Here is a 23,546-nt window from a genome sequence, read left to right as displayed (position 1 = left end):
AAGACCCAAGTCTTGCATGGTTAATCACTGCATATTCTTATTGTTACCGTGTACAATGTTTTCCTGGTTCTGCTTGTTATACTCGGCACCGGTTCGTACAAATCTCTCCAGGCTTTTTCTAAAATCAGTTTGTTCATCATTTTTTAAGAGAATATTCCATCCATTACCTTCAAAAACCAGGACTTATTCACCCACTCCCTGACTGATGGGCGAACACTCATTTTCCAATTCTTTGCCACCACAAAAAGAGCGGCCACAAGCATTTTTGCACATGTGATTCCTTTTCCCTCCTTTATGATTTCCTTGGGCTACAGACCGAGTAATGGCAATGTGGGGTCAAAGGTTATGCACAGTTTTATATGGGTTTTCCCTTTTTAAGCTAAATAATCCAACTTTTTTCTTTTTTTGTTTTACCTTACAAACAAATACTTTAATTATTCAACATAATAAATTGTTAATCATGAAGCATATGTTTTTGGTTTTGTTTTTCTGGATGCAGATGGTATTTTCTATCTAACATTTATTGAGACTGCCTTGGATAATCCAACTTTTTTCACTTTTCTTCTTCCTAACTCTGTTCCCTTCCATAAGTCACTTTGGAGGCTTAAACATACCTCAAATTAAATGCATCCGCTGCTGTAACAGAAGTCCATTTAAGGTGGTTGATTGGACTCTAATGGGACCTTTGGGATCATTCTGAAAATGGTCTTTGTGCTAGTTAGCAAGGCTGGTCTGCCTAAATCTGACAAGGTTACAGATCTCTTCTCAAGTGGTTCTTTTAACAATGGAAGGAATTTCAGTTCCTTCATGCTAAATTTCCTTCTTTGGGGGAAAAGGGAGAAAATAGGGGAGACAATAAGCATTTATTCAGCACTTAGTGCCTACCACACATCGGGCTAAGGATTTTACAAGTATCATATCATTTGATTGTCACACCCAACTTGGAAAGTAGGTGCTATTTATTATCCTCGTTTTACAGTTATGGAAACTGAGGAGCACAGAGGTAACGTGATTTGCTGAGGGTCATAAAGCTAGTGAGTGAGGGAGGCTGGACTCAAACCTTCCGAACTGCAGGCCTGGAGCTCTATCCACTACTTGCTAGCTGCAGGCAGGCATTAAGGTTAAGGGAGATAACATCAATGCAAAAATCAAAAGCATTAAGGAAAACAACACTGGAAGGCATTCTTTCTGACCAAGGCAAACAAACAATCATGCGGGTGAAGCCTGCCTCCAACCTCTCAGTCTTGGGCTGTACAATGAGGCACATGTCAGCTGGGACCAAGTTAATTTTCCTTTCTTTGTAGCCAGACCGGGTCCCCCAGTCTTCTTGCTAAATTTCTGTTTGGGAGGACGAAAACAAAGACAGCCCTTTCCCCCATCCACCATCACAAGTTCCCTGAAATCTGCTCAAGGTTAAAGAGATGATCCCCAGGTTAAGAACTCCTGGCCAACCTTAAGGGTCATAGGCTGGCGTCCTCCGGAGTGCAGAAGGGCCTTCAGAGCCGCCCAGTCCCTTCAAACAACTTCATTCACAAGCAGGAAAGCACGTCACCAGCCACAATCTGCCAGCCCAATTGTGCTTGTGTTCTGAAGCATCGAGCCAAAATTCTTGAAACCGTTCTCTAATTCAGAGCCCTCTGCCCAAGCAGAGCCCCATTTAGTCCAAACAAGGGACTTTTACAGTATTTTTTCAAAGGCCTTCAATGTGAAAGGCCATGTCAGACTCCCAGGTTCTCTTTGATGATCCCTTAGAGGACTGAGTTCTAAACCCAGACAGGAGGATGAGGATGAATAAAGGCCAGCTTGTGAGCCTGATCTGCTGCAGACGGAGGAATGAAAGCCACATGACCGGCTTTCCCTGGCTCTAAAAACAGCTGGGGTTTGGTTTGATTCAATATGGACGTGTTTTAAGCAGATGAAGAACTCCAACGCCTTGGGAGAATGGCACAGTTCCCCAGTGCCCTTCCCCTCTCCCTCTGTCCTCCCTCTCACTTTGAGCCTTCTCTAGTCAGCTCCACTACAAGGTTCCGATCTGTAACCGCCAGTTGGCAGCCATCGAGAAGGGAGCCAATGGCCCGCCTGACATTGCCAGGACACGGGCGCAGCAGAGACATCTTCAAGCCAAAGGCTGCAGTGGAGAATCCTGTGGGATGGCAGCGGAGGGCCTGACTTAATTCCAGGGAAACCCAGAAGGTCAAAGTGCTCCCTGGACAAGTACTGGCCCAGAGCTCAGCCTAGCTGCTCTAGAGGGCTCTTTGTGTGATGGGGTAAACACCAGGTGAGAAAAACAGCATAATCTGCATGAGTCAACTAGTCAATCAAACAACAAACATTTATTAAGTGCCTACTGTGTGCCTGTGGCAGTATTCTGAAGATACAATCCAAAAGAAGGAGGATACCAAGCAATCCGATATGCACAAAGCAAGCTCTCTACTAGATAAATAGGGAATGAGGGAGAGAGAAGAGGTGCCAGAATTAAGAGGGCCTGGAAGAGCCTGTGACAGACGGGATTTTATTTGGGACATAAAGGCAGCCAGGAAGCCAAGAGGTGGCCACAAGGAGGGAATGCCTAGAATTAAAAATGTTAAGAAATTAATGTTTTAAAAAAATTTTTAATATACAATTGGGAAATATTTGTACAAAACAAGTACAAATATATTATTTAAAAAAAACGGAAAAGAAAATGTAAGCAGATGAATTTGTGTTTGTCGTCACTGTGAAACCGTGTGTTTGAGGTAAAGAATAACTATGAAAAGATTTTTCTCTAATATTTTCCCATCTACAGCAATAAAATATCATCTCTGAAGGAGATAAGGTAGAATTAGTACTGACATGTAGTGACCAGTATTTTAGCTCTAAGTATTGAGTAGGAGATGGGTAGTGAGGAAACTGGAAGAACTGGAATTTTCGCATTGGGTTTTTGAGTTATTTTCTTTTCCCCTAGAACAGTGATCATCTCTCAGTGACTAAGCAGGGGAGAGGAGGAAGAAAACAGCCATTCTGAATGAGCAAGTTTAAAATGAGAGGAAAAGGTGAAGAAAAAGACATTTAAGATGGACTTTGTGTGCGGGCCTCCGTCTGCTCGAACCACTTATATGGGGGCTCTTCACAAGCGCTCCATTTGTGGGGTGACTGTCTAGACACGTAGACATATGGATGTGTACACGTACGTGTGAGGATCTGTATGTGTAGATGTGCTTGCCTGCACAGAGATTTTAATGATCCAGAAATGATCCTCCTCAAACGGTTCATAGTTAATGTTGATGGCTACTTGGGGACTTTTTTTCCAACATATTTATTCAGGGGGGAGTAGCGGATGGAGCTGGGAGTGAAGCCAGGGACACCTCCTCGATTCAAGTCCTTCCTGACAAATAGCTATTTGGGTGACCCTGGACAAGTCTAGGTCAGGGAGTTAAACATACAAAAACTCTTGGAAATGTTTAACAAAATAAATAAAATATAATGTGGATTTGTGGCCTTCTAAATCACTATTCAGCAAGAGTTTGCTATCACTATTCTAGGCAAGGCTCTAAGTCTGAGCTGATAAGAAGCTGCACCACAAGTCCGAGCCTTACCTCCTATTTATTCTTCTGTGCTTTCCTTAAAAGGAGAAGGCCTAAAAAAAACTTTAAATATAACGCAGCTAGATGTTTATGTAATCCCTTTCCTATAAGGAATCAATTTTTAGCTAATAATAATTGAGTGGTGCACAATTTTCATTTAAAAAAAAGTAATTTGTTTTCGACACATTGCTCTCAGGTAAAGGGCCGATGCTTGAATCACAGCTTTGGATTTACTAAAGAAAATTTGTGAAAACTAAATCCACCTACGTTAAACGTTGCTCGAATATCATACAGTCCTTGAAATCTGGTATTTATAATAAATAAAATGTACAAAGCATTTCTTTGTTCTATTAATGTGAATATTTCCAGGTTTCCTATCAGCAAAAGGCCTTGGGCTACTGCCTGTCTTGGTTGCGAATGCTTTCTAGAATATCTAAGATTTCAGCTTCAATTTTTTAAGAGGGAAAGATGAGCTGGATGCTCTTAAACCAAGACCTGCCATTTATTTTAAGTTCGCAGCCTTCAAATCCTTCTTGTAGTGGCAAAGAATTGGTGATCAAGGAGGCGCCCGCAAGGAAGAATGACTAACGAAATCCCGGAATGGGAAGGGAATGGAATGCTACTGTGCCTTAAGAAATGACAAAAGAGACGATTTCAGAGAAGCCCGGAAGACCAGGAAGAACGGATTCGGAGCAAAGCAGGCAAAGATGAACGATGACATTATTGGAAAGGAAATAATTCTGAAAGGCTTAGGTTCTTTCATCTTGCAATGGCTGACCACAAATCCGGGGACTCACAATGACACATCACACACACGTTTCCAGACAGGGCAGACTGAGACTTTTTAAGACACGGCCATCATGCAGGCATTTCATATTTTTTACAAGTTTTTGTTGTTGTTGTTGTTTTGATTTTTCTCCCAATGAGCATAGAGAGAGAATAAATGTTTGTTAAATGAAAATAAATGGATTTTTTTTTTGACTGAGGGAATTGGGATTATGTGACTTGCGCAGGGCCATACTAGGAATATAGCTAAGAAGTATTAAGTGTCTGAGACCAGATTTGAACTCAGGTCCTGACTTCAGTCCATCCACTGCGCCACCTAGCTGCCTCCAATAAACTGATTTCTTAAAAACCGTGTTTATAACACTCAGAAAAAAAGCAATAATCACTTCAAAACAGGATGTCTTAAAAAAGAATCACGCCAAACTCCCTCTCATCTCCTTTTTAAACAGGGTTACTGGACAGAGTTACAAAGAAAAGCCACAAACATCACATACATGACAAACATGACACTTGACCAAAGCCCTGTCATATCTTTTTGGAAAAGTTGGACCGTGGTAGTTCTGTAGATCTGGAATGTTCCATAGCCTAAGCAAAAGGGGAGGGATCAATGCACTGAGCTCACCTAATGGCCTCTAGTGAAGTGAACCAGGGATTCATCAGCCCAATTCTGGTCAACACTGATCAAGCCACCGAGAAATGCTTATTAAGCTGCAGGGGATGCGAAGCTGAGGAAATGAACCCAAATGGCAAAATTGGGATCCCAGAAGACCTCAAGAGGCTAGAAAGAGGAACTGCAGCTAAGACGAAGCAATTCAGTGGAGCTCCTGGGATTCCAGAAGGAAGGCAGAGTTCACTTGAAAAGGACGCAGGTGTTTTCTTAGACAACACCACTCCTGTGAGCAGCGGATTCGGACCCGAAGGTGCCGTCAGCCTTGCCTGGATCAGAGGACAGTAGGAGGCCCGGGGGGCCTGAGAGCAGTGACCAGCCAGAATGCGCCCAGAAGAGTCATCAGGAACAAACGCATACGGCTGCTGCTTCTGATAACTCTCGGGTGCCTTTCTTGTCATTTCTTTCTTTCATAAACATCCGCTACAGAAAAACAATCTGGGCAATTGAGGGTTTCCATGTCAATGACTCTATGCATGAGAGGTGGCTGATTTCTACCTTACTATAAAGGAAGTTCCAACTGCTTCTTTTCTAAATAAAAAACAACAAATTTCTATTGCCACGTGTGTAAAGAAGTCCACTCAGGGAGTCACCATCTAGCTCCTGCCCTGTACATAAATCACTTAAAAATTAGAACATGACCGTTGGTAATTTATATGAAAGATGCTTTTTTGAAGTTCTGGCTCTTCTTGCCTTGTATTCTAAAGGCACAGGTGACAGATTTATCAAACATTTTTTTGTTGTCAAAGGCAAGAAACATCTAGATGAGTTGAGAGATCTGGGGCTTTGCTGTTTTCCACTAGGACTCAACCCTCTCTCTCCACCCGCGACGGCCTACAAAAAGCACATGATTCGACAGATCAATCCTACCTTGCTTCAGTGCACCTTCCCCAGCTCGAATGAAAGCGATTTCATTAGAATCCACCATATGGTGTGCTCCATCTTCTACAATGAACCGCACCCCAGATATCCGGTGCCCTGAGAGGGGGCCTTTCTGACAAGCATCCAAGAACCCCTGAAAAAAATGGCAGAAGGGTGTGTGTAGGGGTAGAGGTGGACATACAGCCTCCACACTGACTCATAACCCTGCCAAGAACCCCAAACACTCAAGGGTTTGAAAGCTGAGTGAAGAACATTACTCGGACATAAGACTGCAAGTGAATAATGAATGAGATAATATTTTATAGCTCTATTACACAGGTATTGCAGCAATATGAAAAGAAAAAGGGCTGCCATCTTTGGCGCCTTCCCTTAACAGTAATTACTTCATTTTTGCAGCCCATCGTAAGAGAACATTATTATGATTTCCCAATGAGGAAAACAAGGGAGAGAGAAATGAAGCCATTTCACATACTATTACAAAACCTCCATCAAAACTGAGTTCTCTCTATAGATCCCAATCCCTTGAGTATCATGCCAAGAGTAATAGATCATGCCTTGAAATGGTCTATAACATCAATAAGGGCTAAAGTGGGGCAGATGATAACGTTAACCTGCCATTTCCTTAGAGCCGTAACAAAAGTATATTTCTATTAAGCTTTTTAAATTTCAATTCCAAGTAATTAAAAATTTTTTTTGCCTACTTGAGGCAAGCTACTGAATAAATAACAATGGAAGGATTACAAAGGACACAGAAGAAAGTAGGCAAAATGAGAAATCCAGGAGTGTTACCTCTGTTCCCTAAATTACAGCCTGTCAGCAAGGAACCTCTCATTTTAAGAGGGGAGAGAAACTTTGAAATTAAATAAGAAATAAAAATCACTTGCAACTTTAAATTCTACCCTGAAGCAACAAATCAGCAAAAGTCCATGAGACTAAACATACATAATGTTTCTCTCTCAAGATAGAAGGAAAAATTTCAATTTTTAAAAACTGTTTTACTAGGACATATTTGCAACCAACTAAACACATTCAAGCTATTATCAGAGAGGTAAAGCTTATGATCAGTAAGAAAGTAAAATCTCTTCCTAACCTCAAAAAGGCATGAATTTATTGGTCACATGGCCACACAATTAAAGAACAGAAATTCCTTAAATCAAATGAGAAGTGGAAAGGTCAGCTTTAAGAAGAAAACTATAATTAAGGCAAATAAGTTAGAGAGGAAAGAAGTAAGATGTTAAGTCAAGTTAGTCAGGCCAGTGTTTTAACAAACCAAAATGAATTTTCTCACCTTTTCTATGGCAGGAATAAACTGCTTTGGGATATTTGTCCCATATGTGTTATCTACAAATTCCAGCTTGGTGTAGTTCTCAGGTTCTAGAGGTTCTAAGACGCCTATCACCTTTCCATACTGGCCAGCACCACCAGATTGTCTCTTATGAGTAAAATCGAACCTGTAAATGAAGTAGAGAGAGGCACAAAAATGGCCGTATTATTTCGTATTTTAATGGTCCCCAAGATAATATGGCCACTCCCTTCTCCCTCTGCTCCTCAAGGGCGATTCCTGGCGATGATTTCCCATGGATCCTCCACAGAGAATCGGCCCAGGTGCTCAGTTTTCCTCTAATACCTTTCGGTGCCTCTGGGGCAGCCCCAGCCCCATTCACTCCTCTTAGCTGTTCCTCCACAGCATTTTTTGTTTTAAATTAAGGAAATGTCCACATCTCTCTCTCTCTCCATCAGAAAATAAAAAAGGGTCCTTGGACTAACATTTTACACAAGTCAGCCCAAGTGAGTCAGAAACTCTCAAAAATGAAGTTTATAAAGAAAGAAAGGAAAACAATATAAAACAAGAGGTACCTTAAGACGGGCGTGTGGTGACCCGGTGACTAACCTACTGGGGGCTGTAATGGGAGAATAGAGAAGCAAGACCAGAGGGCCACTGGGTAACTGGAAGAGTGTGGCCTGGTCCTGGAAACACAGGGCTGGGCTGCTGAAGCTCCCAAGGGGCTGCAGCTGGCCTGGAACGCTGACAAGCAGAAGGAGTCATCCTTGTCTTTTACAGCTCCACTGAGAAGAGGAAAACCCAAGAAGGGCGAGGCCTGCAGCTTGGGGTGGATGGGATGATGTCAACAGCCAGCACAGCAGGAAGAGAGTTGCTCAATTCACATTTTACTACCGTCTGTTCTGCCCCAAAGAAGCGCCTTTGGAAAGGGTAGAACTAAAACAGCTCCGGAGAACAACCCCAAATCTCCCCCCTTTCCCCATAACTGCCAAGCACCCTGACCCCGGTGTCCCCTTGCCCTCCTCTCTCTCACGATCCCTGGTACCACGTGTCACTGACCTACCGTTTCTACCTCCACGACATTGCTCACCAACGTCGCCTCGGCCCTCACCTGGACCGCAGCAGGCAGCTGCCTGCCTCGATGCTCTCCCCACTCATCCTCCGCTCCAAAAGGCGGAGAAGCAGAAAGGTTCTGAAGGCCTGGAGGACACAGGCTGACCCCAATTTACAAATCCTAGGCCACTGACTTAGCTTCAATTCTTCAGAAAATTCTAGATGGCTCATCAAGGAAAAGAAAATGGTGGTTCTGGATTCCTCAGGCCCAGTTCCTGGCCCAGTGACCTTCCTTTTGTAAGGGACTTTACAAAACTGCTTTATCAGGGAAATTCTAGAGATATTGCTTATCTGGAGCTGTACCAAAGCACCATCATTTATTTATTTTTTGGGGGGAGGGGCCAAGACAATCATGCAAGGTCACACAGCCAGGAAGTGTTAAGTATCTGAGGCATGATTTGAATTCAGATCTTCCTGACTCCAAGGGGGGGATATTCTATCCACCATACCCAGAAAGCTCCATTACTTGACAAAGCACTTCATTTTATGCTTGGTGGGAAGTTCCCACTGGAGTACCCAGGGGATCTGCTGTTATTTCATCATTTTATCATGAATTGGACAAGGTGCAGAGGGCGAGATCACCAGATCTGCAGATGATATCAAACTGGGAGGAGAAAGAAACTGCGATTCAAAGGATCCAAAAGGCTCCTGGCAGTTACTGCTTAATCTAACATGAGACGCATTAGGGTTAAATGTGAAGCACTGAACAGAGGGAACAAAAAATACAATTTCACAAGCATAAAACAGCAGAAAGCTTGGCTAGAGAACTTCTGTGCTAAAAATGCCCATTCTGAGCTAAACTTGAGTGACTGATGAGGCCGCCCCCAGTGGGAGCTGCATGAGGAGGGTCCCGAAGGGACAGGGCGGTGAGGGTTTGACTGGAATCTGCTCTTGTCCCTCCGGAGGATCGCCTTCCATTCTGGCTGCCATGATTTAAGGGCACCGATGAGCCTCCAGGAGAGGACAACCAGCATAGGGAAGGACGGGCCTTGAATGGTTGAAGAGGAGACTCTGTTGGATGTGACAGCTATCTTCAGGCATCCCAAGGGAGGGAGGGACCAGGCTGGTTCCCATAAAGAGGCACATGAACGACAGGAAAAACTCCCTGACCATGAGTGCTCCTCAAGAGTGAAATGGGCGACCTTTGGCCCTCCCAGCAGAGGCTGGACACCAGTCAGACGTGACTCAGTCACAGGGAAGACTCCTTCCTGGCCCGTGGGTTGGACTCCACTTTTAGTGGTTGCATCAGTCCCTTTTAACTCTCAAATTCTGGTTTCCTCCGAATGCCACTTTTCTTCAAGGTTCCTTTCTCCCAGAAGCCAATCCTGCACCCCCTTAGCAGCTACCTGACGCCCCCCTCCTCCCTCCCCTATCTGTGTAGGCTACTCAACTCCAGATTTCGGAAAAAGCCCTCAGGGCAGGGGCGAGCCCCAGGCGCAGCAACGTTTTGATGCTGAGAAGCTTGGGAAATGACTTTGAACTGAATTCCGCTTGGGATGACAGCCGAGATACGCGGGGACATACAGGCAGGGAAGCCCGTGGATACCAAGGGCTGGTGTTGGAGAGACTGGGGCAGGAGCTATCATCTGGAGACTTTTCTGTGTAGACGAGCTAAGTAAATCACTGGAGCTGCAAACCCCAAGTCAGGGCCCTCCCCGAGGCGCGGGCTGGGAAACCCACAAGCCACTGACTGCGAGATAGCTCCCGGGCTGGGTTGGGGTGCGAGCTTACTTGGGTGGGAAAGAAGCAAAGGATCCCAACCGCTTCCCCAGGGGCTCTAACAGGTTGCAAGGAAAGAGCTGGGCTGGGGAGGCAAAGGGCAGGGTCCCGCCCTCCCCCGCCCAGGGCCCAGCCCTCGACTCCGGGAGACACCCGCAGCCACAGGAAGCCAGGCCGAGCAGGAGAGCCCCGAGGGCAGAGGGAGCGGCGGCCACGGTCCTCAGCTTCCTGCCTTCCAGGAGGAGGGAAAGGGGCGGGAGGAGGGAAAGAGGAAGAGAAGGAAGGGAGGAGGAGGGAAAGGAGAGAAAGACGAGGAGGGTAGGAGGAGAATAAGGAAGGAGGGGGAGGAGGAAGGCGGGCCCGCCCCCCGCCCAGAAGCCCCCGCCCCCGCCGCCCGGCAGCCAAAGGCTCGGCGCTTCTCCGAGTCTCCACATCGTCTCTCCTCCGTCCCTCAGTCACCCTCCGGAGTCGCTGCCCCCGCCAGCGATGGAAATCGACCCGGCGCATTACCCCGCAAGGCGGGCGGGCAATGTGATCGCGAGCTACATCAACTACCATCAGGGGACCCCGCACAAGGTGTACCTGGGTGGGGAGGTCTTACAGGCCAGCCTGGAGGTGAGTGTCCTACCCCGGCCGGGGCGGCCCCCGCGTTCCCACCCCGCAGCCCCGCTTTCCAGCTCGGCTCGTGGAATTAATTCATTGGAGCAGCAGGTGAAGGGAGGGCGGGCGGCGGCCGGAGGGCCGGGGTCCCCCACGAGCCTCCTCCCACCCCAGCCCCCTTTCTCCGGAGAATTCCCACAGCTGCGATTCAAATGGCAGGAGGGCACCCCGGGGAGGGGGGGCAGGAGGGCGCCCGAGGAAATGCCGGGCGCCCGAGGAAATGCCCGGCCCCCGGCTAGGTGGGCAGCCCCCAGGGGCAGGGGCCGGCCGGGGCGCCCGGGAGCTGACAGCATTTTCCGCAGCCCGGGCGGTGGGAATACTTAGGCTCCCAGGCCGAGCCGGCAGAGTGGCCCCAAAGTGGATCGGCTCACGGAGCCCCGGGGAGAGTCAGCTCTGCTAGAGGGCCACAGCAAGGGCGCCGGAAGAGCCCCGCTTAGCTGGCCCAGGCTCCCTCACTAAGACCTGGCAAATCATTTGAAAAACCGAGCAGTGGGTTGCCCTTTAGGTACGGAACACAGCCTGGCGCGTAGTTACCGGTTCTGTTCTTCAGTTTTGCATCCGGGCTGTCCTAAGGGGTATTTACATAGACATTTAACACCCCTTTACCCTTTCCCTTGGTTCCCCGCCCCCGGACAAATCTCCCTCCCCAAACGCCAGAGTAAGACTGGCCTTCTCTTTACATTGTTAATTCAGGACATCCCGGGAAGTGGCCATAAGTACCGCCTGAAACTTTTTTTGCACGAAATCGTCAAGAATGTAAGTAACCAATGTTTTAACGTCATTGAGTTGTAACACCTAAAATAATCTTTGACCCGAACCTAAGGTTGCTATTCGGGGTGACTAGTTTTAAAGACAAGGTGAAATCCTTGCCTCCTAAATATTACCCATATTGGAGCTTTGTGGTCTGCAAAGGCCCAATGGGAAATGGGCATTTTTGCTGCGTTATATAGAAAACAACAAGCCATCAATTTCCCTTTGGTTTCCATTTCAAGAACAGCATGACCATGGTCAATCCGATCTTCCGGATACAATAGAACTGTCCGGCTTTACTGGAAATACCTTGAAGGAATTTGGTTTTTCCATTATAATTGTTTTTCAAATTGCTTTCCTCATTCCTGTTCTGATTTGCAAGAGGCTGCAAAGGGGATGGGGGGAGGGGAATAATCTTCCAGATATCTACGAGTTACAAAATGGCCAAATACTGTTGGACCAACGTATTTCAGTAATAGCAAAGATGGTACCACATTAAACAGGCTTAATGAAAATGTATTAATATGGCAAGGAAACAGATGTTTGGGCCACTGCCCTGATAAAGACTGATAGGAGGCAGTCAGAATTTAAGTTCTGCCTTTGGCACAAGATGTTAAATGTGAGCCAGAGATACAGGGTCTGATAGGAATTATGATAAAAGACCTCCGAGTTGCTAGACAACCAACCACCTTTAAACTGGGCTTATCCGCTGCTGCCCTCTGGTAAGGGATGAGAGATGAGATACTTTCAGAGGCCAATAATAAAACAATGATGGAAGAGCTAAATGTTTGATTTTCCTTCTCGTGGTACCATTAGCACCTCACTTTGCTAATGTTTAAAGGGAGGGAGGGCACTGGGGGTGATTTGCCTTTGATATCTGATTCTGCAAATGGTTACTATTCATATTTAAAACGTTGGGTGTTCCAATGCAGGATGGATTATGAGGATTCTACACGAAGTTAATATGTGTCTTATAAATATAAATGAATATATATGTAATGTGTGTATGTATAAAGCCATACACTCGTATCAAGGTGTTTAAATAGTCTTCTGTCAGCGGGGCAGTCAGCCTGATTAAGGGACACCCAGAATAATTACAGAAGCAGAGTATTTTGAATTCTAAGTCAGCACCAGAAAATCTGAATTTTATGCAAATATGTTTTTGACAGGAAACAGTGTGCTGCCAAGCACAAATATTTTACCCCACAGCTGGACAGAGCACTGTACCCGAAGTGGAATTCACGATTGAAGGGGACGCTGGTAAAAATACAGATGAGGAAGACAATAAATTTTATGAGAGGCTCAAATCCATGAAGAAACCATTGGAAGCAAAGAACATTCCAGGTACATGTAAAAAGGCTACAGATCTTATGGAGTCACCTTTGCCCCATGAGCCAGCAGCTATAGGCATTGTATATAGACTGGGTGGGTGGGGCAGGCCCCTTCAGCACCACCATCGCTGGACAGCTGCGGACCCCAAGGCAACCAGGCAGGGGCCCTTCAGCCAGAAAGGGAGAAGGCCAGGGATGGAGTCTGAGACTGGAGATGTCCTTTCTAGCTGCTCAGGGGATCATCCCCCAGCTCCCCCTCAGCAGGCCTGGCATTAGTTCAAATGGTACCCAAGTCAAACAACAAGGGGGTGCTTAAGAGTAATTTTGGAAACCCTTTAACTTTATCCTGCCGAGAAGCCTATGTTTCCAAAAATCCAGAAATCTCAACTTCTGATCTAGAATTGTGAGTTGTTTGCTGCTATGTCAATGAAATGATGGCCGCCTTCACCATATAAATGCTTCCGCCCAACAGACAATAAGGGGTACATCGCTCCGGAAATGAAGCCAGTTCGACACCTAGCCTTGGTGGCCTGTGGTTACATAATATGGCAGGAGTCCACTGAAAAAACAAACTATAACTTGGCATTTTTACAAAATGTCAAGCAAGTGGTGAGTAGCAACTTTGGGACCATCAGACATTGGGGATAATACCAAAGATCCATTCTGACCATAAAATTAGCAATACAGCAAATGTTGGTGTCCTTAAATCAATGCTTAACTATCCACTATGAAAGGGAGCAAACAGTTATAAGAGACCATGAAATATTTGGCTCTAAAATAAGATGATCAAATTACTGGCAGCACATTTTGGTTCTTAATTATGTAGAGTTGTTTCGGCCTGATAGGAAATTTAGTTTGCATTTCCTGAACACAAAATTTAGGAGGCAGCATGGCAATGTTAAGGCACAATATATTTTCTTGGGGGATAGATACTAGCTGCCAATAATCATGCAGAGGCAAAGCAGTGTTCCGAGACTGTATACTCAAATGAACGTCTCATGTATCCAAAAGAAAACAGCTCAAAACCCTCCAAAATATCCTATATTTTTGACAACTAGAGATAGATGATAATGCAATCCCTTACACACAAATACGTGCTGTCAATGTTTCATCGTACCAATGAAAGATATACCTATCACGGACGTGGCTTTTTTATCTTCTGTTAGCTTTCAAGGGCATCTCAACAGTCAATTTTTCCTTAATCACAAATTAAATTGACTAGTAGATGTTTCTGAGAACATAGATCTTTTAAGTCATTTATTTCTTGCAATTTCAGCTCCAAATTTTTAGTCACAAACACTTAATGATTTTGATCTTTTCACTTTTATTAGTAATTCCATACTCTACATGATTTCATTTTTAAGTTATTAAAGCCACCCAGTAAACACTGAAATTGCTCTCCCAAATTGTGCTTCCCAAACTACCCAGGTCATGTTTGGCACCTGTCTTTCTTAATTTAATGTTGGAATGTATCTGCTCTCTTTAATAAGTCTTGGATAGCATTGCTACTGAGACCTTTCCCAAGGTGCTGTTACGACTGTTCCATTATCTGTTTGTTTGTTTTATAAGTAGTTCAATTTGAAGGGAAGGAAAAAAGGGTGAAAAAATCTCCTGACTGAAAATAATCCCCTCCCCCACCTTTCCCTACCCTTTCATTCAAGTTTTACTTCTATTGTAGGAATAAAACCTTTTAGTTAAACTTGTTGCACCTGGCTGATTTGTTTTGCAACAAGAGACCAATTATAATAGACTCTTCTCCATTGGCTCAGACAAATTTTAAGTGGCCCTTAAATCCAGATTATAAGAATTGTTCTATCAAAACTCGGCCATGTCACATCGTGGGCAATAACCTAACACTCAGAACTTTAATTTCCTTTGCCCATATGCCCGAAATATTATTTCCCTGGGGGGGGGGGGGAATTTAATTAAGGCATAGAGAAAATAAGAGAAATTTTACAGATTGTCACATCCATAAGGTATTTTTTATAAGAGAGCCTGGACCAACACTGGGACTTGGAGTCACATCAAGTACCTTAACAGAAAGATTCCAATTTTTCAAGAAAATGTCTCACTATTATGGCAAGCAGACTACTGGATGCATTCCCTTAACAGCCAAAGAAAACAGTGTCTGCAGAGCCAAACAAAAGCAAACCCCCATCTCCCGTTTGCCATTCGTTAAGGATCTGCACAGAAAAGATCATGAAGCAGAACTGTATGATGAGAGCCAGGAAGGCCCTCTGCAGCAACTCATTTAAACCAGAATGGCTTGTATTCAAGACAATCACAACAGCAATCACCATAAAACCACCATATTCCCGAAAGAGTTGAGGAATATTCCAATTCTAATTGGAACTAACTAATTCCATTAGTTGTCTTAAAGAGCCAGAAGCTCTCCTCACAAGATAAACCAATGTCTAATTAGCTGCTCTTAATTAGAAAACCCTGTAAACATACACATTGTGTTTATCACAACTTCTAGATTTTCCAGAGTAAGCTTTCCATAGAAACATGTGCTGCTTTAATACAAATAACTCATTTCAATAATTGATTATCCCTTGAGCTCTGCTTTCATGAATAATGACGGATGCTCTCTAGGTTCTTAAATAATAAACTAGTCTTTTAACAATTCTTATGCAGCTGTCACAATAATGAGGAGACTAACAACACAAAGGGCAAACAGTGATGCTTTTTGAACATGCTAATTAAACCAGTTCAAGCAAAGTTGGAATCAGAGGATGAACTCTGGCTGGAAGGGACGGTGGGGGTATCTTGTCCCCCCACTCTCAGGGAAACTACCCTGAAGAGGTGCCTTACCTTGCCCTAATACCTCCCCTCCCCCAGCTAAGGTGAGAGCAGAGCTGTGTAGAACTCATTAGCCAGTTCTTTTCCATCATTCTAGACTGCCTACTGAATTCAATTCACTTTTGAGCCATCTTGGGATCTGCATCTCAAAATGAAACCTGACTTCTTTTACATTCAAAGATTTTTTTTTTCCTAAAGAAAAGTGTTTTAAATTAATTTTTAATTTAATTTTTGTTACAGATAAGACAGGATGATTTTATCGAATTTGACTATACCTTCCTACTTCATAACTTTGTATCATCACAGGTAAAGTAATATCACCATACCCCCTGCCTCAGGAACTGTCTTACTGGGCAAAATAACAACTTGTTGACAGATCCATTTCATGTGTGATTAGCTGCCAATGCCTTTCCCTCAGAGATCTGTACATATGTAGCATGACACCTTTGCCTCCCCTATCCTCGAAGACAAAATTACTTTGCCACTTCATACAGACCAGGCACATAAAATCCTTATTGATTATTGACTGACCGAATGCACAACTCAAAAAGATACCTTGAATTTCTTTTTAGCAAGATGCTAAATGTCCTTAAACATCTTAAACAACTCTACATATTTCCTCCCTAGGAAATGGATCCCTGCCAAATGCAAGTCCTCTGGCATCCCCAATATGGAGTTAAAGTAAAAAACTATACGCACCAAACCAAGGTGTGCCGTCACTGAAATGAGCAGGAACACGCAGTCACCTGTCCTGCTTGTGTCCTTCATCCTTCTACAGAGCTTGGGAACCAAATTCTGCCCAAGATGTATCAGTGTCCAGACTGCTGTGTACTATTTGTATAGATTCCATAATAAACCACTCCAACCCACGTCTAATTATTAGATTAATTGCACACTATACTTACGGTACAGGCTCAGTGATGCTTTCTCTAAAGGCTACTTTGGGCTTTCCAGTGATACAGGGGCAGCCATATTCTCTTTCCATCCTCTAGGGGAAAGGGAGAGATAGGAGGGGAAAGAGATGTAAACATCAGAATCTGCTCTCCAGCCATTTCCTATCACTTTTATGTGGTCTAAAATGAAAACCCATAGAAAAGCAAGTCACAGAAGGGCAACTTCAGATTAAGGACTAAGAGGGGACTGGGCTCCTGTATGAGGCCCAGGGGCTGGCAGACCTCCCCCACACCCCTTTTACTGCTGCAGTGTCTGTGATGTCAGGAGAGGCAAGGTTCAGAGCCCTGGGTCCACATGCTACCCTTCACCCCATGGCACGTCACAAGGAGCTCCCTAAAACGGCGAAATCCCATCCTAGCCAAGAAAGCCCCCAACTAGACTCCTTGAGATCAATTTCAAATCTTGTCCTCTACAAAAGTAAGGGTATGAAACACAAAATGACAGTCCCTGGCCAGGGGTCAGAGGGAAGGGGAACAGTGGTCATTACCTGAGCATAAATTTCCAAGTGTAATTCTCCCATTCCTGAGACAACTGTCTCTTTGCTTTCAGGATCATAGTGAATCCTAAATGTGGGGTCTTCTCTTGTAAACCGGGCGATGCCTTTTGAAAATTTATCTAGATCATTCTTTTCAAAGTAAAAAGCAATGAGTTACATTATTTGTGTTGTTCCAAAGACAAGAGTTACTCTATATCTCGTTCTCAAATATCCTTGAATTTCAGGGACCAAGCAGACCGAATTAAGTAAAAAGAAAAAAGTCTACTCTGACATGGATTTTTTCCTTAAGAAACTTCAGAGTTCTGGGGAAAGAGGACATCTTATGGTCTAGATATCTCTAAGAGGAGAGGGAGTTTTCTGCTTTTCCGTCCCTTCACAGAGAAAGAGGCTCCTGAAGTTTGGGTTAAACTTCACTCTTTCCTATTGCATTCAAAAGTGCCCCCTTCTCAAGAGGGCCTGCACCTTTTAGAAATGCCAGGCCTCCAGCAAAAGCCTTGGTTAACATGGGTGGTGCAGAACAGCTGCCCTTTAATCTGCCCTGCCAAGGAGGCACATCACAACTTCTACCTTTACTCACTTACCCGGCTAGAGGACAGCCCTGAAGGAATGACTGAGAACAAAGAATAAAGGGCCTTCTCCCCTGCTGGACCTAAGTGGGGATGGGGCACACTTCCAAAAAATGCCTACCTTGTTAGAAGGCTTCATTGATATAGAAATGACAGGATCAGGAACATGGATCGATTCCTAGGAGAGTTTAAAAAATAAGTTCTAGTTTAGGTTGGAACAGACTGGAGAATTACACAAAGTAACACAAATTAGGAAGAATAAAGGACAGTTCTTGTGGGTTTTCTCCCAAATTCTTGTCACTGAAGCAGCTAAAGAACCTTAGCGGGAAATCCCCACTCCCAGTGTAGGAGCTCAGTCTCCTTATATGTAAAATGAAGGGTTAGAGGAAATGATGGCCAGTCTCTAAATAAGATATTCTGTACAAACCCCTAGATTTTATTATCGACAGTACCAGCTGCTCATTTAGATTTGCCTTCTTTTCACTCACAATGTTTAGTATAATACTTGGCACACAATAAGCACTTCCAGCAACTAGACGGGCAAAATCTGGGGTGGTTCAGTTCTATGATTCTCTTGTTTGATGCCCATGTGATCATTTTAAATTTTCAAATCAAAACAAAAATCCCAATTTGGAAATTTTAAGGGCTAATTTACCAACAAAGGGATTAGCAATCAAGAATCAGCTTAACAGGCACCTAATATGTGGCAGGAAAAATCATGAAGACAAAAGTAAAAGGCCTTTTTTCCCTCAAGGAGTCTCAATTCTGTGAGGGAAAATTCCCACTGTCTTCATCTGTAAGAGAGAGCAGGAAATCCAGAAGCCCCCAAATCCAGGATCCTGCCTCTCTCTAGGTGTCCAGATTGGATCCTTATTTTCTAGTAGTTAGGAGAAAACAAGTTGTTAATTCTGGTATCTATATGGCCAAGATGGTGAGATTCAACAAAAAAGACAATGCTTTTCTGAGTCTTATCACTAAATGGACTGTATAAAAACACAGATTTTGCCAAGTCAAGCAAAGAATTGCTTTGAAGCAATGAAACGTACCATAGAAAGATCAATACTGTCTTTGTTTGTGAATGTATCTCCGCTGGCACAATCAATGCCGAATAATGCAAAGATGTCTCCAGCATAAACTTCTTCAACATCCTAAATGAAGAAAAAGAATACTAGGTTATATGCACGTGACACATGAAAAATATCGAAACGAAGTGCACAGTGTTTAACAGAAACACAGTGACCAGTTAGGGTGCATCTCCCAACACTTCTGGCAGCCAACGAGCAGCAAGCCAGAGCACCTTCACTTGAGTCTCATTTCTGTCTCATTTAAGACCGCCCTCTCCGAGACAAGCCATGAAAGAATCGGTAACCCTGATATCACCAAACTTCGTGTAATGATTTCTTGGGGGTTGAAAAGTCCCACATGTGCACCTTCGATCAGATAACGACATGTGAGATAGCTATTTTCAGTCTATAACTTCAAAGGAAGTTCTAAGAGTGTAGGCAGGAGAATGAAGCCCATTGTGCCTAAAAATAACCTTAATTTTCAACAGATGTAAAGGGGCCCCAAAACACAGGAAATCCGAGAGCAAAACGCTGGTGTCCGCTAAGCTTCCCGGCTTTTGTCCACATGTGTTCGTTTCATTCACGAGAGCCTCCTTTTTCCTTGCTTGCTGGGCAGCCCGAGACTGGCTGGGGCCCATGACACAGCTGGCACACACCCACCCGGCCCTGCTTCCCACCATCCACGCCCTCTGCTGCCCAACAAACAGAACAGCAGCACTGTGGACCTCAGAGAAAGCTCCGTCATCTTCACTGCACTGGGTAGAGAGGGCAAAGCCCAAGCCAAAGCCCCTTCCCAGCCTGGCGCTAATTCTGACCCACTTGGCAGGCTGGGCAAAGAGATGTTGGCACCTGGGAGTGGGAGGAGGCAGAAACTGCCCTTTGCTCTCCAGACACCCTGGGTGTAGGAGACCTCCAACCAAATTCCAGATCCACTAGGGAAAAAAGGGATCAAGCATTTCTGGAAAACGCGATGGCATTTTTAGGACACATGAGTGAGCACGAAACTTCTTGGTCCTGAGAACCCTTTAGAAGGGTTTTTCATGCACCTACTGCTACAACAGAATCTTGCTGAGACCCAGAGCTGATCGCTTGGCCAAGTGCTAGGAAAGAGTTCCTTCTCTTTGGCCTGAGATGTTGCTATAGAGCATCCCCAAAGCAAATAAAGTGGCACTATGCTATATACAGCTTGCAGCATCTGGCAGAGAACCACTTCTTTACAGGGACTGCCTTTTCCTGATGCTAGGAAACACTGAATCAGAACCATGGGAAACTGTAGGAAGGAGAAACAACAAAGACAGAGTAAGTGATTTCCATTAAACGGAAACTAGCTCTTAGGACAGGAAAGACATACCAAGGAGAGGAGAGAAGGAAATGTCTGGCCTCCGCAGTGGGCCGGATACTTGCCTCCATCATGTCTGCGTGCATTCGGACAAGGCGCTGCACTCGCACCTTCTTCTTGGTCCTGGTGTTATAAATGGTGTCGCCCTTCTTCAGCTCACCCTGGTAATTTCGCACATAAGTCAACTGTCCAAATCGGCCAGCCTGGAAAGGGACATTGGACGGGAAGGCAGACAAGAAGAGCACGTGGTCAATTCAGAACATGTCCTATCTTTGTAAGCAACTGACCCTTTTGTACATGATTCATCAACCCCCAGGAGAGAAGAAGGTAACTCTTCTCAGGGAACCTTAAGGGAGTCACCCAGCAGTTCTCCAGCACTCCAAAACAGGACCCCTTCCCCCCCCATTTCCTTCAAATCTTGTCTTTAGGATGAGTTGACAAGAACTGTTTAGACAATGTTTAGCCCACGCCCATTCCAGTCGTGCTTAGGGAGAAAATAAACAAACCCAAGTGGTATGTAAACTACTGTCTAGATGATCAAGGACAAATTATCTTTTCCAATTCAACCCTCCCCAAAAGACATGCAATTACTTTCACCATTCTTAATTAGCAGAGTTATTCCGCAAAAATAAAATAATGGCCTACCTCCAGTTTAAAAGCCAAGCCAACAAAAGGTTGGGAACCATCTCTTTGGGAGCTCATCAGGACTTTGGGTTTCTCTTCGGTATCCCTTAAAAGAAGTGAAAATGGGGGAAGCTGTAGGACCAACAGTGCCCCTCAAGCTCACTTAGCAGCCTGTCAGCTGGGGGCAGAGGGCGGCTGCTCCCCTCTCTCTGAGCCGCATCTCCCAGCCAACATGAATGTAACTAGGATAAGGCAGCAGCGCCCAGCCAGAGGCTAGGCAAATCAGGGGAGATAAAGAAGGTAGAAAAGCTTTTAAGCACTAGAGCCTATTTACAAAATCTATGCCAGAGGAAGGAGAAATAGACTCACAACATACAAAACAATGTTCTCTACTTAGAACAAGTATGAAAAACAAGAAATTTTTTTTTTTGTTGCAAGTTATATGCAAAAACCACTGCCCAAGATTTCCTGATAATATTAATTTGTGCGCTGGAAAATGAAGCCCCTTCAATACATAGCCCCGGATCCCGGCCCTCTTTAGAGAATGAAAATGCCCTCCCAACCAGAAAGCATCCCCATCTCTCTTACTCCTGATTGAGAATGGCATAGTTCTGGACCTCAGAGGGATTAGGAAGATAAGCCAGGACACCATCGAGAAGAGGCTGCACCCCTTTGTTCTTCAAAGCACTTCCCACAAAAACAGGCGTAAACACTCGGTTAATGGTTGCTCTTCGGATTGCAAGCTAAAAAGACAAAAAATAAAATTTTATCTAAATGTTACTTCTGTTTGGCTCCATTTAAACAGTATATTTTATGCCTAAAACCCAATAAGTAAGAATAAATTAGTATTTATTGCTTTTAATCAAGATTTTATAGCACAGAAACCAATAGCAATTGGGAGAGTTGCCCCCTTTTTCTTAAGGCCATAATGGAAAACTGAAAGGTCACTGCCCAACAATGAATTCTTGCTCCAAACTCTTTTTAGCCTCGATGTACCTTATTCCCTTTCACAACTCTGCTCTACCCAAACTGCACAATCCATCGTTCCCATGATGGGCCACACACAGGTCTTAGTCCTGACAAAGAAAGATAAGACCACGGCATTTCCTCGGAGTCACAATGGCCACCACTTATCATTGCGCTATTGAGGAAGATGAGATACCCACAGATGTAGACAGAAGATAAAATAACTACAAGGAAGTTAATCATAAGAGCCAAGATGGTGGAATGAACAGAAGGACAAGTATGAGCTTTCCCCCAAATACCTTTAAAAAATGATTCTAAACAAATTTTAACGCATCAGAACCCACAAAAAGACAGAGCGGAACAATCTTCCAGCTGAAGGAGGCTCAGAAGGTCTGCAGGAGGCATCTATGGCATCAGGGTGGGAATGGAGCATAAGTATGGCACAGGCCACCCCAACAGAACCTGAGCCCCAGGAAACCAGAAGCAGGTGGTGGGGCCTCTGAATCTGTGGTATTGGTGGCAATCTCCAGACCTCTCTGCCCAGAGACACAAATGACAACTAGGCAGGAAAGGTTTGGGGCTGGGGGAGCCCCAGCAAACCAGGAGAGGGCTGTGAGAGTCATTGAATTAACAGCAGTGGCAGCAGCAGCGATCATGCAGAGACAGCTGTGGCTTCCGGAGATAGCCCATGGCGAGGAGGGGCGGGGGGGGACCCAAAGAGTTGGTCAGAATATTTCAGGGGCCTCTTTGTTGGCACTGAGGCGGGATGCTGTCACTTTGCCCATATGCAGATCAGGGTAGCAGTGCTGGCTCATAGTACAGATCCCTAAAAGGATCGCTGAAAATAGCTGCACAAAACGTGAAGCCTGGGACATCACACTCTCCAGCCTGGAAAGGTTAAAGGTTAAAAGCCAAGTAATATTCCAGACAAATGATCAAACAAGAGAAAAAGATACTGACCATAGAAACCTACTATGGTGACAAGGAAGATCAAAAAACACAGTCACATGATGATAACAAAGTCAAAGCTCCTACGTTCAAAGCCTCTAAGAAAAATATTCCATGGCCAAGGACCATGGAAGAGCTCAAAATGGATTTTGAAAATCAAGGAAAAACTGGCAAGAGAAATGGATGCAAAAGGAAATACAAAAAACTTATGAGGACAAGCAGAATTGGTCAAGTGGGAAAGGAAGTACAAAACCTCACTGAGAAAAAAAAATAATTCCTTAAAAATTAGAATTGAGCAAATGGAAGCTAATGACTGTAAGGGTCCCTCTATTCACCAAGAGGGTCTCAACTGGACTCCTACCTTTTCCCTGGTCTTCAGACATATCTGGCAGAGCTCTCTATAGCTGTGTTCTTTCCCCACAGAGCACCCGGGACACCAGATGTTGTTAAGCACAGCAAGCATTTATTAAGCACTTTGCATTTCCTATAATGGTGTCTCTCCTCTCACAGTTACATTCCTTCTTATATACCATTTCATTACATCATCTCATTCCCAGCTTTCTTTATTCTTTACTCTGTCATTGTACAGGCTACTCAATAATAAAATCATTAATTTTGGGATAAACAACCCTTCACTACTGCCTTCCTGTTTTCCTCCTTTGCATACAATGTTCCCCCTCCTCAGGTTATTTCCTGCTATACAGCTCCTTTTTACACGTACACCTAAAATCACCTAACAAATGACTTTATGAGAAACCAAGATACAATAAAACAAAACCAAAAGAATGAAAAAAGAGAAAACAATGTGAAACATCTCATTGGAAAAAACAACTGACCCGCAAAGGGTGAGCACAGATAATTTTCAAATGACGAAATTAAAGCCATCTATAGTCATATGAAAAAATGCTCTAAATCACTACTAATAAGGGAAATGCAAATTAAAACAACCCCAAGGTACCGCCTCCTACTTCTCAGATTGGCTAAAGTGACAGGAAAAAATAATGATAAACGTTGGAGGGGATGTGGGAAAATTG

The 23,546-nt window shown here is 44.3% G+C and overlaps 2 protein-coding genes across 2 annotated transcripts in view; one reads left to right on the top strand and one right to left on the bottom strand.

Annotated features, from left to right (window-relative positions):
- The window catches only part of GFM1 (G elongation factor mitochondrial 1), a 40,923-nt gene that overhangs the window by 4,655 nt on the left and 12,722 nt on the right, over positions 1-23,546 (bottom strand). The window contains exons 7-15 of the mRNA XM_051983089.1: positions 21,187-21,341; positions 20,620-20,704; positions 20,040-20,177; positions 18,618-18,719; positions 17,693-17,749; positions 16,997-17,134; positions 16,461-16,543; positions 7,187-7,349; positions 5,887-6,031 (exon numbers count right to left, since the gene is read on the bottom strand). Of these exons, the coding sequence (XP_051839049.1) occupies positions 5,887-6,031; positions 7,187-7,349; positions 16,461-16,543; positions 16,997-17,134; positions 17,693-17,749; positions 18,618-18,719; positions 20,040-20,177; positions 20,620-20,704; positions 21,187-21,341 (1,066 nt within the window). The remainder of the gene's footprint in view (positions 1-5,886; positions 6,032-7,186; positions 7,350-16,460; positions 16,544-16,996; positions 17,135-17,692; positions 17,750-18,617; positions 18,720-20,039; positions 20,178-20,619; positions 20,705-21,186; positions 21,342-23,546) is intronic.
- Positions 10,398-16,424, top strand: LXN (latexin). The gene is made up of 6 exons (XM_051983090.1): positions 10,398-10,627; positions 11,366-11,428; positions 12,592-12,766; positions 13,226-13,362; positions 15,796-15,861; positions 16,183-16,424. The coding sequence occupies exons 1-6, from the start codon at positions 10,499-10,501 to the stop codon at positions 16,276-16,278; spliced, it is 666 nt and encodes a 221-aa protein (XP_051839050.1). The 5' UTR covers positions 10,398-10,498; the 3' UTR covers positions 16,279-16,424.

Source organism: Antechinus flavipes, chromosome 3, assembly GCF_016432865.1.
Source record: "Antechinus flavipes isolate AdamAnt ecotype Samford, QLD, Australia chromosome 3, AdamAnt_v2, whole genome shotgun sequence".
NCBI classification, from domain to species: Eukaryota; Metazoa; Chordata; class Mammalia; order Dasyuromorphia; family Dasyuridae; genus Antechinus; species Antechinus flavipes.
This window is presented reverse-complemented; position numbering and strand designations above follow the sequence as displayed.

Coding starts and splice junctions, on each gene's coding strand:
- LXN (XM_051983090.1), top strand. CDS start 10,499: ATGGAAATCGACCCGGCGCATTACCCCGCAAGGCGGGCGGGCAATGTG. Junction 12,767..13,225: donor GGAAGCAAAGAACATTCCAG/GTACATGTAAAA, acceptor TCCGCCCAACAG/ACAATAAGGGGTACATCGCT. Junction 15,862..16,182: donor ATAACTTTGTATCATCACAG/GTAAAGTAATAT, acceptor TTTCCTCCCTAG/GAAATGGATCCCTGCCAAAT.